Source organism: Astyanax mexicanus, chromosome 3, assembly GCF_023375975.1.
Source record: "Astyanax mexicanus isolate ESR-SI-001 chromosome 3, AstMex3_surface, whole genome shotgun sequence".
NCBI classification, from domain to species: Eukaryota; Metazoa; Chordata; class Actinopteri; order Characiformes; family Acestrorhamphidae; genus Astyanax; species Astyanax mexicanus.
In genome coordinates, this window is record NC_064410.1 from 49,024,394 (window position 1) to 49,038,433 (window position 14,040).

The window sequence follows — 14,040 nt, forward strand, 5'->3', positions numbered from 1 at the left end:
ACTTGATTAGATTTGATCTGAAGACATGGTGCAGTCTAAACACAGTTTTTGAGCACAAGAACATCAGACCAACTGTGAAGCATGAAGGTGGAGATGTCATGGTTTGGGGCTGATTTGTTGCTAATCATTTTATGATGAGTGGACCAACAGCAATGGGTTTGAGTACAGCAGATCCACATCGCTATCATAGTTATAAAGTGATATATTGTGCTAGCCTATCACACATACACACACGCAGCCTGGTTAGGCCAAAACTGCATCAAAACAACAACAGGCTCCTCTCTGTGTGGGCGTTTCCCCACAGGCTGCCTCTAAATCAACCTTCTGACAGCTCCCACCAAACTCTCCCCAACGTTCCTCTCCACACACACACACGCACACACACATACACACACACATACACACACACACACAAATGGTCTGCAGTTTAATCACTCCGATGTGTGTGGATTCCACTCTCCCCAGTGCTCCGGAGTCGTTAGGTTCCCATGGGCCACAGGCCAGCTCCGTGGTTTAATCTGGTCTTCTGGGGTCACCGTGCTTCAAGACCTCCAACAACTGCTCTAAACGTCTAAAAGACATCCAGCCACCGAGAGCTGCAGTCACTGCAGTCATACGAGACCCGATGCAGTTATGCCCGATTCCCTGCTCAGGGCTTCTGCTGCTCTACCACACTCAGCTGAACACCTGACGAGCTTGTTAATTAGAAGATTAGTTCAGTCAGGTGTGTTAAGGTCCAGAAAACACTCGACTGTATGTGACTGATACTCAGCAAAACACCATACTGTCCAATTCTGACAATATACAGCATGTATCATATTATACAGTGTATACTAAATAATCATAATATTAGAATCAATATCTAGCATTTTTACCTTAAAATAACATCTTCCCAATCATTGTAACGCTCTACTGATCTGCAATAGGAAAAACAGTGTATTTATTAGTGCTACTCCAGGCTCAATGTGCTGCTACCTCCACTATGCATCATTAGTTAAGCTATAGACCAGAAGCAAAAAAATACCAATTCTCTTGAAAAATATATATATTTTTTTATCTTAAAGGTAGTAATAGTGCAGCTCATTCTTATATACATTACATTGTATTATATATTTTATTATGAGTTTTCACATCTTCCAAATTAGTATTAGTATTAGTATTATCATGCATCTTTAATATATCACAATGTTTTGATGCATTGTTACACACTTAAAACACTCAAAAAATATAATATTTAAAAAATATGGTTTTCACTGGAGCAAAAAAAAATCTATACATTACATTACTATTCCAAAATATATATATAATATATATATATATATGTCACGTTCTGGAATGGTTTTCCTTATGTATTGCTTACTGATATAAGTTGCTATAAATTACCTACAAGCTCTAAATTAACACAATGAATTATAAATGATATAATATCTAAATTATCTTATATGTTTTTAACTTTAACTCAGTTTTTGCCTTGATGCAGCTTGACTATTATTTAAAATTTGTTTAGAAATTATTTCGTACAGAATATTCACTGTCCAACAATTATTTCCAATGATCTCCCTGGAGTTTATCAGTCACTACCTCTGTTAGACGGTTAACATCGCATTTGATCAGTATTATAAAGCTTAATTTTAATTTTCATATTGTATTGTACCCAATAATATTGTTGACATTTTTGAATATCGTGAACAATAGCCTATTATACCCTAGATTATACCCTAAAATATCAGCCACCATTAGTTATCACATAAGGGTACTACTTTTGTAAGAAAGGAAAATTCACACTGTTCTCATTTGTCCACTATCATTCAATTTACTTTAATCCTGGATATATGTAGATATATAGTATCATGGCATTCTGGATCATTTACTTGTGTTACAATCTGATAAAACTCTTGTATTTTTTTAATATCTCAGTTAGGGGTGTGGCATATCATATCGAATGCAATAATAAAATTTGATTTTTATTTTGTTGTAGTAGTGTATTTTTTAATATTTTTTATTGAATGTTTTATTGTCATATTGCCAAGAATATCGTTATAGCAAAAATACCATGAAATATCATGATATTATTTAAGGGCCATATCGCCCACCCCTAATCTAGTACTTGCAGTAAAAGCAATACAAAATTTATTCTGAGCTTTATTCTGAGTCTAGCAGATTCACTTGTTGATCACTAAAGTGTGAAATCACTTTTTCCTTAGCTCATTGAGTTTTTTATAGAGATGCAGAATTGACATGACACTAATAGCACTGAAAAATAAAAAAACTGGAACCTCAGAAAATCACTTCTCAAATTCAAAACACTGCCAGGCCCCTTCCCCCCTCCACTCAGACACACACACACACACTCACTCACAAACACACTGCTGTCTAACCGCCAACAGTTCTTTATCATCAGCTTATAAAGAAATTCACCCATAATGCCATTAACAGTCTGTGGAAATGCCTGGTTCCAATTTAGGCGAAGAGAAACACGCAGCCAGTTTAACCTTGCAGTTGACTTTTGGAGGAAGCTGCTCGCTAATAGCGCTCAGTCTGTGGTTAGCTCCTTTCAAAGCATGGAAGCTTTTGTATTAGCCAGCACACACTGCCGAAGCTTCCATATTCACTCACGACATGTGTCGGGCTCGTCTCGGCTGTCACAAGTAATAGACTGCAGTCTCCTCTCTCCTGCTCTCTCACTTTTTGATCATCTGCCGTAATCTCCTCATCGTTCTGTTGCGCCGCTCCCTGTCTGTAATGTTGGCTGCATGGTGGAGTGAACGGTTTTAATATATGTAACATTGCTTTCTATAATAAGTTATGAGTTGATTAAATTGTATTTACTTTACATTCATATGGAGGAACAGAAGTGGATCATACAGGTGCTGCAGTTATGAGCTATATGATCCCTCTCCGCGTTGCCATGTATACAGATTAGACACTTTTATCTAATCAGGGTTTAGCGGTACACAACGTCAAGATCAGAGTTATTCATTGTGAACAGCCAGTTGTGTTTTTTTTCTTCTAGTGTTGTATAACACCTTCAGCCTGTAGTGTGGATGTTTCTCCACATACATGCCCTTAAAATGTCCATCAACATGGACACACTATCCTCATCCAAATATTTCAGACATTTCACTGGAAACAAAACAATGAGAGAAATAAATTAAGAAAGAAAAGAAAAAAATCAAAATGGGAGGAATATATTTTTTCTCTACAAGCAACAGCAGAAATGAGAGACTACAATTCCCATAATGCCATGCAAATCCAAATCGTTTCCCCTTATGCTTTCCAGTATCCAGGTTTCAGCTTAAACCAGCGAAGATTAGTGGTTCTAAAAATCCTTAAATCAGCCACCAATAATCATGGCATGCTCACAATCATTTTTACCCCAATTTGAAGCCACTGGAACTCCTGCCGCATGATTGGCTGATTAGATAATAGCCTGAATTAGTAGGTGTAGGTGTTCCTAATACACTGCATAGTGCTTGTGTCTATTAATATAGTTATTATTTTTACCAAGTCCACTGATGACAATTTTAATGTCAGGATGTATTTCATTAATATGTTGTGCTGTTCGTGCTGTCTTGTGTGTGTGTGTGCACAGGTGCCTACAGCCAGTGTGACGATTGAAGGAGCCCCGGCTCTGAACCGTGTGCGCTGGGCCTCTGGAGGTAAAGAGGTGGCTGTGGGAGACTCAGAGGGCCGGGTTTGGATCTATGATGTTGGAGAGGTATGCTGGAACTGTGACTCTGAAACTGCTGAAATTAATTATTAGCCCTTATTTGCCTGAATACATACAACTTTTTATTTACCAACCGCATGTATGTACCTCTACACTTCCTCTACTATTCACACTAACACAAAAAAAAACAGACATCCATTACTTAAGACAAACTGCAGCTGATTTTATAACTCTTGATGATTAAACATACCTGTCATCACTAGTGCTGATCGCTTCCTTTCTTGTGACCCAACTCAAATGGATAGCATAATGGATAACACCACAGACATAAGGCTTGTAGGCAACTATTCACTGATTCACCAATTTCTTAAGCAGGATATTTTACAACAAAAATAAAAATGGCCAAATTTCTTCCAAATTTCTTCTTTTATGTGATTTATTTAGCAAAAGACAACTGAACTAAAAATAAAAATAATAAAAATCTAAAAATAATTTGATTTTGACTGTCTAGTAGCGGCAATATCTAAAGTATCAATAAAATATCAATGTATAAAAGTGACAGTTATTTTTAATTTTAACATTTATCTAGTGTTGACCAAAATTATATTTTATTTAGATTTTTTTTGTTATATATCAAGAACTGGCAATAACAAAAAAAAATATTTATCATGTTATGTTAATAGCAAAATCAGAAATATTTAAACTACTTTATCATTTATTGATTGTTGATAATAAGAAAATAACATTTTGACTTTTTTCTGGAAATGAGGCTTTTGGATTTTGGATTTGAGATTATATTCTGAGAGTAAAAACCTTAAATAAACAGGAATTAAATAAATATGATATGAGGAGCTGCTGAACATTCATGCAGGCGTTCACTGTTTATTCATTGTTCTGTTTATTTGCTGAGTGTGTGTTTAAATCACTGAAATCATGCTATATTTGACTGTATTCTATGGGGATTTAGCACACAGATGAGCCGGAGTGAAACTGCTGCTCTCAGATTAAGTGCTGCTGTACATCGGAGCGTCAGTGGGCAGAAGAGTTGCTGGCAGAGCATTAAAGCATCTCTCTGCGCTCTCTTTACTGCAGGCCCTTCCATTAAAGGCCTTGCATGTTTACTAACCTCTCGGCCTGGCCGGGCTTGTTTGGGTTTCAGTGCTTTTCTTCTTCCCCTATTTTAAAACAGTCTCCACATGGCCTAACCACCGCCACTGAGCAGCGAGCCGCCACGACTCCCCTGCTCGCCGCGTTCTTTACTGAATCTGGTTCTGCCTTGTGTGTGTGGCAGGACTAATTTTAGCCCTGCGTCGTGTGGTAATTGGAGAGTGTGCTGGTTGGGCGTGTGGTCTCTCTGGCTTGATGATAATGGTGGGTCATCAATAATGCGAGTGAGGCTGAGGGGTTTTATGTTGGAACAGAGTGGGGGCTTATTTACCAGAAGCTTCCCATAAAGCCTGAAAAACCCACAACATGGTCTACATTGTCAGAGGAGGGAATGGCAGAGTCATGTGCACTTTTAGGATCCCACTTCTGACAAGCAGCAGGGTCTCCCTGCACCATATTTAGGACTGTCTGCAGGCCTGTCCTGATCATTTATGTAAGGGTGATATATTGTGGCAGACTTTATTGTGATAAACAATGTTTTTGTTATTTTAAGATAATTTTTTGCCCTTTTAAATAGACATGATTGTGGTGGAAACTTCACACTAGACCTCAAGCAGCTTGAACTGTGTGTCTCTCCACTCTTCCTCCAGACTCTGCTCCCTTGATTTCCATAAAATGCTAAATTTACTGATGGTCAGTGATGGTTTGGAGCCGTGTCATCTGCTGGTGTTGATCTACTGTGTTATATCAAGTGCTTCCCTCTGCTGACAACGTTTATGGAGATGCAGATTTTATTTTCCAGCAGGACTTGGCACACTGCCCACACTGCCAACTAAAGGACCAATTGGTCTTATATAATATTCAAATTTTCTGAGACACTGATTTTTGGGTTTTTATTGGCTGTAAGCTATAATCAATAATAATCAATAATAAAAGAAATAAACGCTTAAAATAGATAACTCTGTGTGTAATACATCTATATAATATAAGAGTTATTCATTTTTAACTGAAATGCTGCAATAAAGTAACGTTTCAATGATATTCAAATTTTTTGATGCCAGGGGAACAGTGAGTTTTTGAAGTTGATGTACTGGAAGCTGTCAGACTCGTGAGTCGTGAGGTCAAATTGTGATGTCTAGACAACTGGTTCTCCAAAACACCAGGCAGGTCTTGTGGGGCGTTTCGAGTATGAAGTGGTCCGTAACTTACAAAAGTGCTCCAAGAAAGGGCAACCGGTGAAAATGTGACAGGTCATGGCACCCAACGCTCACTGCACTGATATAGATGAGGATCTCTGCTAATACCAACAGAACACCTTTACAGGTCACGCAGAGTCCATGCCTTACAGCAGGTTTTATGGCACAAGGAGAATGCACAACCTAAAATCTTACATTTAGCCAGTTTCTAATGTAAATATTGTATTAACAATTTATCTTAAAAGTAGAATTTAAAATCATTCTATTAGATTTTTTCAAAATGACCAGCTGTCCATCTGTCTGCACAGGTTCTAGAGACAATCCAGAATGATTTGGTGCAACACACTACACACACACACACACACAAATGTCTGTAGGTTAGTGGCACCAAAAGGTCATGCGTTCAAATCCCAGAATCCAGAGCTTGTAGCTGTGCTCTCTGGAAAGACACTTTATTCCCTATTGGCACTGCTCTGCTTGTGTCACTGTGCAGCTTCTAGGCTGGGCGTAGTTAAGCAAAAAATAATAAAATAAATTGCCAAAAATTCCTGAAAGAAAAAGTAGCCAGTGGATTTTTGCCATTTGCAATCATTGTCATGTTGTATCCAGCAGTAAAATGTGATGATTGTCTCTACCTACTTGTAATTATAATTATAATTTCTAAATGATCAAATATAATTTATCTTTTAAAATAGGAAAATATATTAAATACACAAATAAGGAATGTATTAAGCATCTGAACATATTTAGCTGACTAATCAAACTATGAAAAATGTATTGTGCATTGCATTAATTGTAAACACTTTACATGCACCTGTAATGAAGGATTTATGAGCATATATACTGTGCACTAAGCTAGACTGTGCTGCTGTTTTGCAGCGAAGCGTCCAGAGGTCACGTCCTAATGATTTTCTGTGAAGACCTCCTGCTGCGCCATAAAAGGACTTGATTTGCTCTTTAGTTTAGACATAGCTGTCATCTCCTTCCACCTCTCTATTCCTGCTTAATTACAACCTGTGAATCTCTCGCTCTCCCTCGCTCCCTCAGCCTGGGTGGCAGGCAGCCTGGCTCTTCTCATGTGACTTTCACAGCGGAACGTGACGGCACAATCTCGCAATCTGCCTCATGATCCTCTGTCTCCTCTCACCATAAATATTCAGCATCCAAAGGGCCAAACAACAGCCTGCACTGTTCTTTTCCACACTCACAATGCATACTGTTTTCTTCCCCTCCAGCACAATATCACAAGTCATTCTGATGAGTCATTAAAGTCTTTCATTAGGTGGTTGCAGGGGTTTTGGTGTGGGTGTACTGAAGCTTTCTCTCCACCCCACAGCTGGCAGCAGCGCACACCGAGGACTGGGCACGCTTCGCTCGCACGCTAGTGGAGATCCGCGCCAACCGGGCCGACGGTGAGGAGGAGGGGCCGGTGGAGCTGACCGCGTAGAGACGCAGTCTCAGAACATCTGACCAACACTGTCTGTCCTACATCAACATTCAGCCCGGCGTGACTCACCCACATAGCGGCCAGCATGTGCATTAGAGCTTTAATCCAGTCTGAAAACCAGATCAGAACTCAACATTACACAGCCGGAGTCGCGGCCAGAGTCTCGGCCACAGCCGCAAGTTTGGATGGCGAATCCGTCCGAACGACTGCAGTTCTACGATATTCAGTCCCGGCCCGACCACCAGCACCAACTGGAGACAGAACGCTTTAAATGGCCCTGGTAAACCTGAAAACCCTGTAAAAGTCACAGATTTTTAAAATCTCAATTACCAGGCCTGGAGATGCCTAAAACATTTAGGAAAATGGTTAAAATTCTTAAAAACCTCTATTACAAGGATTACCGGTATTAAGCAAAATGATTTCCTTAGAAGCACGCTTAATATTTTGATATTTTAAGGGGAAAAGTGTTCAACTGGTCAACCTCAGAGCCAGAGCCAACATAAATGACTCCAGCATGCAAATAAAAACTGTAAAAAGTAAAACAGCGAGAAAATCTATAGAAATGTGGATACTGACTATTGGAAGCCTCGATGTTTGAAGGTTTAAAGACATATTTAAAGCTCTAATGTGCATCTACACAGCACTAGGCCCTGTTCACACGTATCCGGAAATTTTAAAACACATAAATTTACCTCCCACAATTTTTTTTTTTTTTTTGCTAATCTTTCTATTAACATGGATACAGAAATGCTCGCATGATACACACTTTTCCCTACATAGTGCACCATGCAAGCCATTAAATTACAGATGCTAAATCTAAATAAAGAACTATGTATATATTTGTAACAGATCTAGCTACAAGAACTAACTAACTAACTAATCTGAAAGATGATGATGTAGTTTTATGGCTTATGTAGTTCACTACATAGGAAAAAAGGATGTATTTGAGATTTAGACAGAGGCATGCATGCTTTCAATATTTAATATTCCACATTAAAGTACATTTTTAAAAAGTTCAGTTTTCAGTGATTAAAAAAAATGCATTTTATGAGGGCAGAAGCCTAATACTGCAATGTGGAGAATCTGGCGATACCAATTCCGATCAGATGCAGTTGCTGAACACAGCCTTCTAAATAACATCATGCTCAAACTGTGAAACAAATATTCTACATAAAGAACAAACACATACATTACTGGCTTTAATAACAGGCTGACAGCACTGATATAGTTAGTGGCTACAAAGTTATAAATGTTCATGTGTTTGCAGTAAAGATGAGCATTAAATGCAAACCATTATGGCTATTGGGTTTGTAGTGTAGTAACTTTTAATAGTACTTTTTTTTTTGCTCAGTGCTATTCCAATCTGTTTAGGGCTTGATTAAGTAAATGAAGTCTGGTTCAATGACAAAAAACCAAGGTCCAGATGTGGCCCACAAATGCAACGTCCAGGTCTGGTTTTGACTTAGGTTTTGATCATATTGGTAATACTTCTTTTTCTTCCAATATTTTTATTAAGTGATTTTAAAAATATCCGGATACGTGTGGATGTAGCACTATTTACTCTGGTTTTGTTCATCACAGATTCCTTATACAGAGCCCACACGTATTATGATGATCAGCTGAAGCACTTTGTATTGCTTTGTACTTCTGTTGTGCGAGAGTCTACTGTAATTCACTCGTTCTGTTTGTTAACATAGCTTATGATGTGTACCGGTAATCACAAGTCATTGTTTTAGCAGTTGTTTATTTATGGGATTTACGTGCCAGATTTGTTACACTGAAAGATAAGGCCTGCTGCCATAGGCTTTTGGTAATCAATGTGAAGTAAAAAAAAAAAAAAAAAAAAAAAAAAGCTCATAAGCTGCTATGAAGCTTCTTAATGCAGGCCAAAGAGGACAGGATCCTTTGCACGGTCAATTACTTGCTGTGCTTGTGCTGTGCATTTGTGTGTGTGTGTATGTATGTATGTGTGTATATATATTTTTGTATTTACTTCCTGCATGAAGTACAGTAATGAAGCGAGTCCTACAGACATGTGACCGTCTCAACTAGAGTATTTATAACGGCTACAAGGTTAATGTCAGTCAATGACAATGAAGTGTGTTGTGCTTATGAAAAGACAGGAGTTTAATTCCACATTTAATCGATACAGTGTGCTGACGGAAAAGCCAGAACGTATTGCTATGTACGAGATGTGTGCCCAGTGGTTTCATGCTAATAAAAATGGCAAAATGGCATATGCTTCCAAACCGCATAAAAAGCAACAGTTTGCTTTCATTTCCGTCTAATAAACATGTTCTCTGCATTAGTGCTACACATATTGCTGCCATACTTACATTAAGGCACAAACATCACACAGGCCTACTACTGTATGTGTACACTGTATAAATCCTGCACAATAAAAAAAAAAAACAAATAGACCAACACTTTAATACAATGATTAAAAACTATTTTGCCTCTATTGCAACATTCACAATACAATAAGATATATGGACAATTTGTGCCAACTACTACTTTAGGTTCTCCCAATACTGATACAGATGTGCAAATGTGCATGCACACACAGCTTGTCTAGTCCCTGTTGAGTAATACTTCCTGCAGAATAGGACTCTCTGGACCAGATAAGCTTGAACATATTGCCACCTGTCTATGCTGCATTCCATTTGAACGCAGATGCCGTTTCATTTACTAATTTTCCAGGTAAGGGTCATTTAATCAATTGTACTCATGCTATGTATACAGCTCTGGAAAAAAATTAAGAGACCACTTCAGTTTCTGAATCAGTTTCTCTGCTTTTGCTATTTATAGGTTGATGTTTGAGTGAAATAAACATTGTTGTTTTATTCTATAAACTACAAAAAACATTTCTCCCAAATTCCAAATAAAAATATTTAATTAATATAAATAAATATAAATAATATAGAGCATGTATTTGCAGAAAATGAGAAATGGCTGAAATAACAAAAAAAAGATGCAGAGCTTTCAGACCACAAAGAATGCAAAGAAAACAAGTTCATATTTATAAAGTTTTAAAAGAGTTCAGAAATCAATTTTTAATGGAATGTCCCTGGTTTTTAATCACTGTTTTCATGCATCTTGGTATGTTCTCATCCACCAGTCTTACACACTGCTTTTGGATAACTTTTATGCCACTCCTGGTGCAAAGCAGTTCAGCTTGTTTTGATGGCTTGTGATCATCCATCTTCATCTTAATTCTCTTGATTTTATGCCAGAGGTTTTCAATTTGGTAAAATCAAAGAAACTCATCATTTTTAAGTGGTCACTTATTTTTTTCCAGAGCTGTATACAGTACGTGGACCTGTTTGTATAGTGTTTGGATAATGCTAACAATGACAACCTGGAACACATTTTTATTAGATTCTCCATTACAATACTGAGAAAAGATGAATAAACCAATTGTGGTTTTTACTATTAAGTCAAACCTTTTGTCATGTTTTACATTGTGTGAAATTATCTCCAGCATTATATAATTCTTATTTGCAATGCTCCAAAGTCTAGTAGGAAGCATTTTCGGGACAGTATAGACAGTTGCTTCAACAAATTTCCCCTAATTTTATAAGAAATAATCAAAAAGCAGGTATACGCAAAACTTCTGTGAAAATATTGTAAATTGTAAATATTAGTTTCTTAGGGGGTCGTGGGGTAATTCTCTCTTTTATTGGGGGTCCTCAGCTATTTTATTTCTATCCAGAACGACCATGTATGTGTTTTCGCGGAACTCTGAGTTTCGTCTCCTCGCGTTTATTAAAATAGCTATTTGTCCACTGCCACGCACCGTAATTACACTTTGGGTGCACGTTTCCATGGAGATCCACATAAACATAACAGCAAGTGGAAATGGAGGAGCTACTGAACATGATGTCACGAGACAGAGAAAGCCAAAAAACTCACTGGTCCTCCTGTTTTTTCAATTGCAGTCCAAATGTAAGAGTTTTATCACTGAGTAGAACAGACGTCCCCCTGAGAAACTAATCCTGAACCTGAACAAATGAAATAAAACATTCTAGGACACAAGTGACATTTAAGACATAGTCTTTGCATCTGCTTGGTTTAATGCAAACATCAACAACATTGCAGAATGAGTTTTAGTGTTAACACAAAGAAAAATATTATTATCAGCCCTGTTAAGACTAGGGGTTGCACAGAACATTCGATTACAGCTTAGCAGGCACTGATGCTACAATCCTGATGTTGATAACATAGCAATTAACAAACACTGATCCATTAGAAACCCAACCACAAAAATATGGAACGATAACTTTGCTCTTACTCATAATCAGAGATAGGTCTGGGCATGCCATAGTATCTGTGTCTTCAAGGCAAGCTGTTGAGATGGCAGCAGTATATGGACGAGCATTATCCTGTTGGAATAGTGCACCAGATTGTGTGTTGGGGACTGGATGCAGGACCTAATTTATTTAACACTGAAGACTAAAGGTGATCTGGCATTATACAAAACTGCATCCCATACCATGACACCAGGCCTTCTGCACATGTGACTCACCAAATCAAAGACTCATCACTGATGATGACCAGCTGTCAGACGTGTGAGAATTAGTTTAAAGCCTATACATCGTCAACCTCGAACATCAGTCGACTAAAAAACAAAGAAAAGTTGTGCAACCCTTAATAGTGCAATTTAACACTAGGTAAATCCTGTGCCTAAAACTGTACATGACTTCATGAGTAACCCTTTCCTTAGCAGCAGTTACATTACTGGACTTCCTTACAAGTACTCAAGGCTGGTCCTGAAGGTAGCCTGTGATTGGCTGAATTTACTGTTCACCCTGCTCTAACACACACACTTCAAACTTGAGAATATCCCAATTTTAAGGAGGTAGCATCCCTGCTACTAAGCAAATCAGCAGATCAATCAGGATGCTCTCTGTGTGTCACCCTCTTGCGAAAATCGGTCACTCACCCATATGCTCTCTGGCTGTCAAAAAAAAAAAAAAAATTAAAATACAGGACATCCAAGAGTTAGCACACTTGTGGGTGTATTTAGCGGCTATCAATTTGCAGGAGGTTCCCAAAACTACCATGAGAGGTGGGATGTTTGGGCTAGTTAAAGCAGATCATATGCAGAATAAAAGGCAACTCCAGGACCAGCACCAGGTAACAATTCAAGTGCTTTGAAGTAACAGAACTGTTAATACATAAGAGATATATATAAAAATATGTCTTTTTATTCACACAGCTGGTATGATTGTGCTATTACACAGAACTACGTATCCTTTAAATCACTGTCTGATGTCTGTGTGTTCATTTGTTATGGATTATTTTTAAATCATTACACTAATTTGTGTCTGCCCTACTACCTCTACGTGACGGTAGAAAAATGTGCAGAATAATAGCAGACATTCTATACATTTTAATACACATGAATCACTATATACACACTAAAGCCCCCAGTGAAGAACTGGAACAGCAGCATTTAAAACATTGTGCTCCATGTTAAATCCACTATGCTTTACTACAAGCCATTATTCACACTGCTAGAGTAGAGCAAGCTCCACGTCTGGGACATCTGAAGTGAGAAGGAAGATCAAGCATTTTTAGATCAAGAGTTAGTTTCTATGTGTGTATATTTGTGTTTGTGTTTCAGTACAACCTAATGCACACTACTGCCACCCACAGGTGGGCAGATTTGCCTCAAGGGTGGTCCGCACTGGGGGTGCCAGTAACTTGAAATCTGGGTAGATGCAGTCCAAATTTACTCTCGATGCCAGCGAACGTAGCCACGGCCAACCTGTAGCCACCAATGTGGTCGGGGTTGGGCGCCGGGAGGCTGATGCGAGACTTAGGCAGTGGCTCCGAGCCAGATGGCTTTCTGTGGTAAAGAGAAGGAGAAGGAGGAGGAGGAGGGAAGAAGAAGTGAGAGAGGAAGGAAGGAAGAGAGGCAGAGAAGAGATTTCACATTGTACTCTCTCGCATTATGAAGAATCAACAGCCTAATCGACTATTAAAATCATAAAATAGCAATATTTTCACTTCAGACGGTGGAGCTCAAGATAGAAGAACAGACCACAATGGTTTCATGGCCTTTTCTCTGAAACGTCTCCAACGAAAACAGACACCGATCCTATTTTAGCACGTCACTGATCTACAGTTGTGGTCAAAAGTTTACATACACTTGTAAAAAAACATAATGTTATGGCTGTCTTGAGTTTTCAATAAGTTCTACAACTCTTATTTTTCTGTGATAGAGTGATCGGAACACATACATGTTTGTCACAAAAAACAGTCATAAAATTTGGTTCTTTCATAAATTTATTATGGGTCTGCTGAAAATGTCACCAAATCTGCTGGGTCAAAAATATACATACAGCAACAAAATTTGTCAATTTTGGTGATGTAGCGAGTTGTGTCAATCAAATTAGCTTCATGTCATGGCCTCTTCACTTCTTGTAAGTGATTCTGATTGACTACAGCTGTTGACTTCTCATGAGCCCATTTAAATAGGGCTCATTTGACCCAGTGATTAGACTCAGCTACAAAAGCTACAATGGGAAAGTCAAAGGAACTCAGTGTGGATCTGAAAAAGCGAATTATTGACTTGAACAAGTCAGGGAAGTCACTTGGAGCCATTTCAAAGCAGC

The 14,040-nt window shown here is 38.2% G+C and overlaps 2 protein-coding genes across 4 annotated transcripts in view; one reads left to right on the top strand and one right to left on the bottom strand.

The window, feature by feature from the left end:
* The window catches only part of LOC103027766 (cytoplasmic dynein 1 intermediate chain 1), a 97,864-nt gene extending 88,180 nt beyond the window's left edge, over positions 1–9,684 (top strand). For both annotated transcript variants that reach the window (XM_007259820.4, XM_049475416.1), the window contains 2 exons: positions 3,593–3,718; positions 7,310–9,684. In XM_007259820.4, the coding sequence (XP_007259882.3) occupies positions 3,593–3,718; positions 7,310–7,420 (237 nt within the window). In that variant the 3' untranslated portion in view covers positions 7,421–9,684. The remainder of the gene's footprint in view (positions 1–3,592; positions 3,719–7,309) is intronic.
* A 1,772-nt stretch (positions 9,685–11,456) lies between these two features.
* LOC103028716 (calcium-binding mitochondrial carrier protein Aralar2) overlaps positions 11,457–14,040 on the bottom strand; it is a 59,810-nt gene continuing 57,226 nt past the window's right edge. For both annotated transcript variants that reach the window (XM_007259823.3, XM_007259824.3), the window contains exon 18: positions 11,457–13,271. In XM_007259823.3, coding sequence (XP_007259885.3) covers positions 13,094–13,271 — 178 coding nt within the window. In that variant the 3' untranslated portion in view covers positions 11,457–13,093. The remainder of the gene's footprint in view (positions 13,272–14,040) is intronic.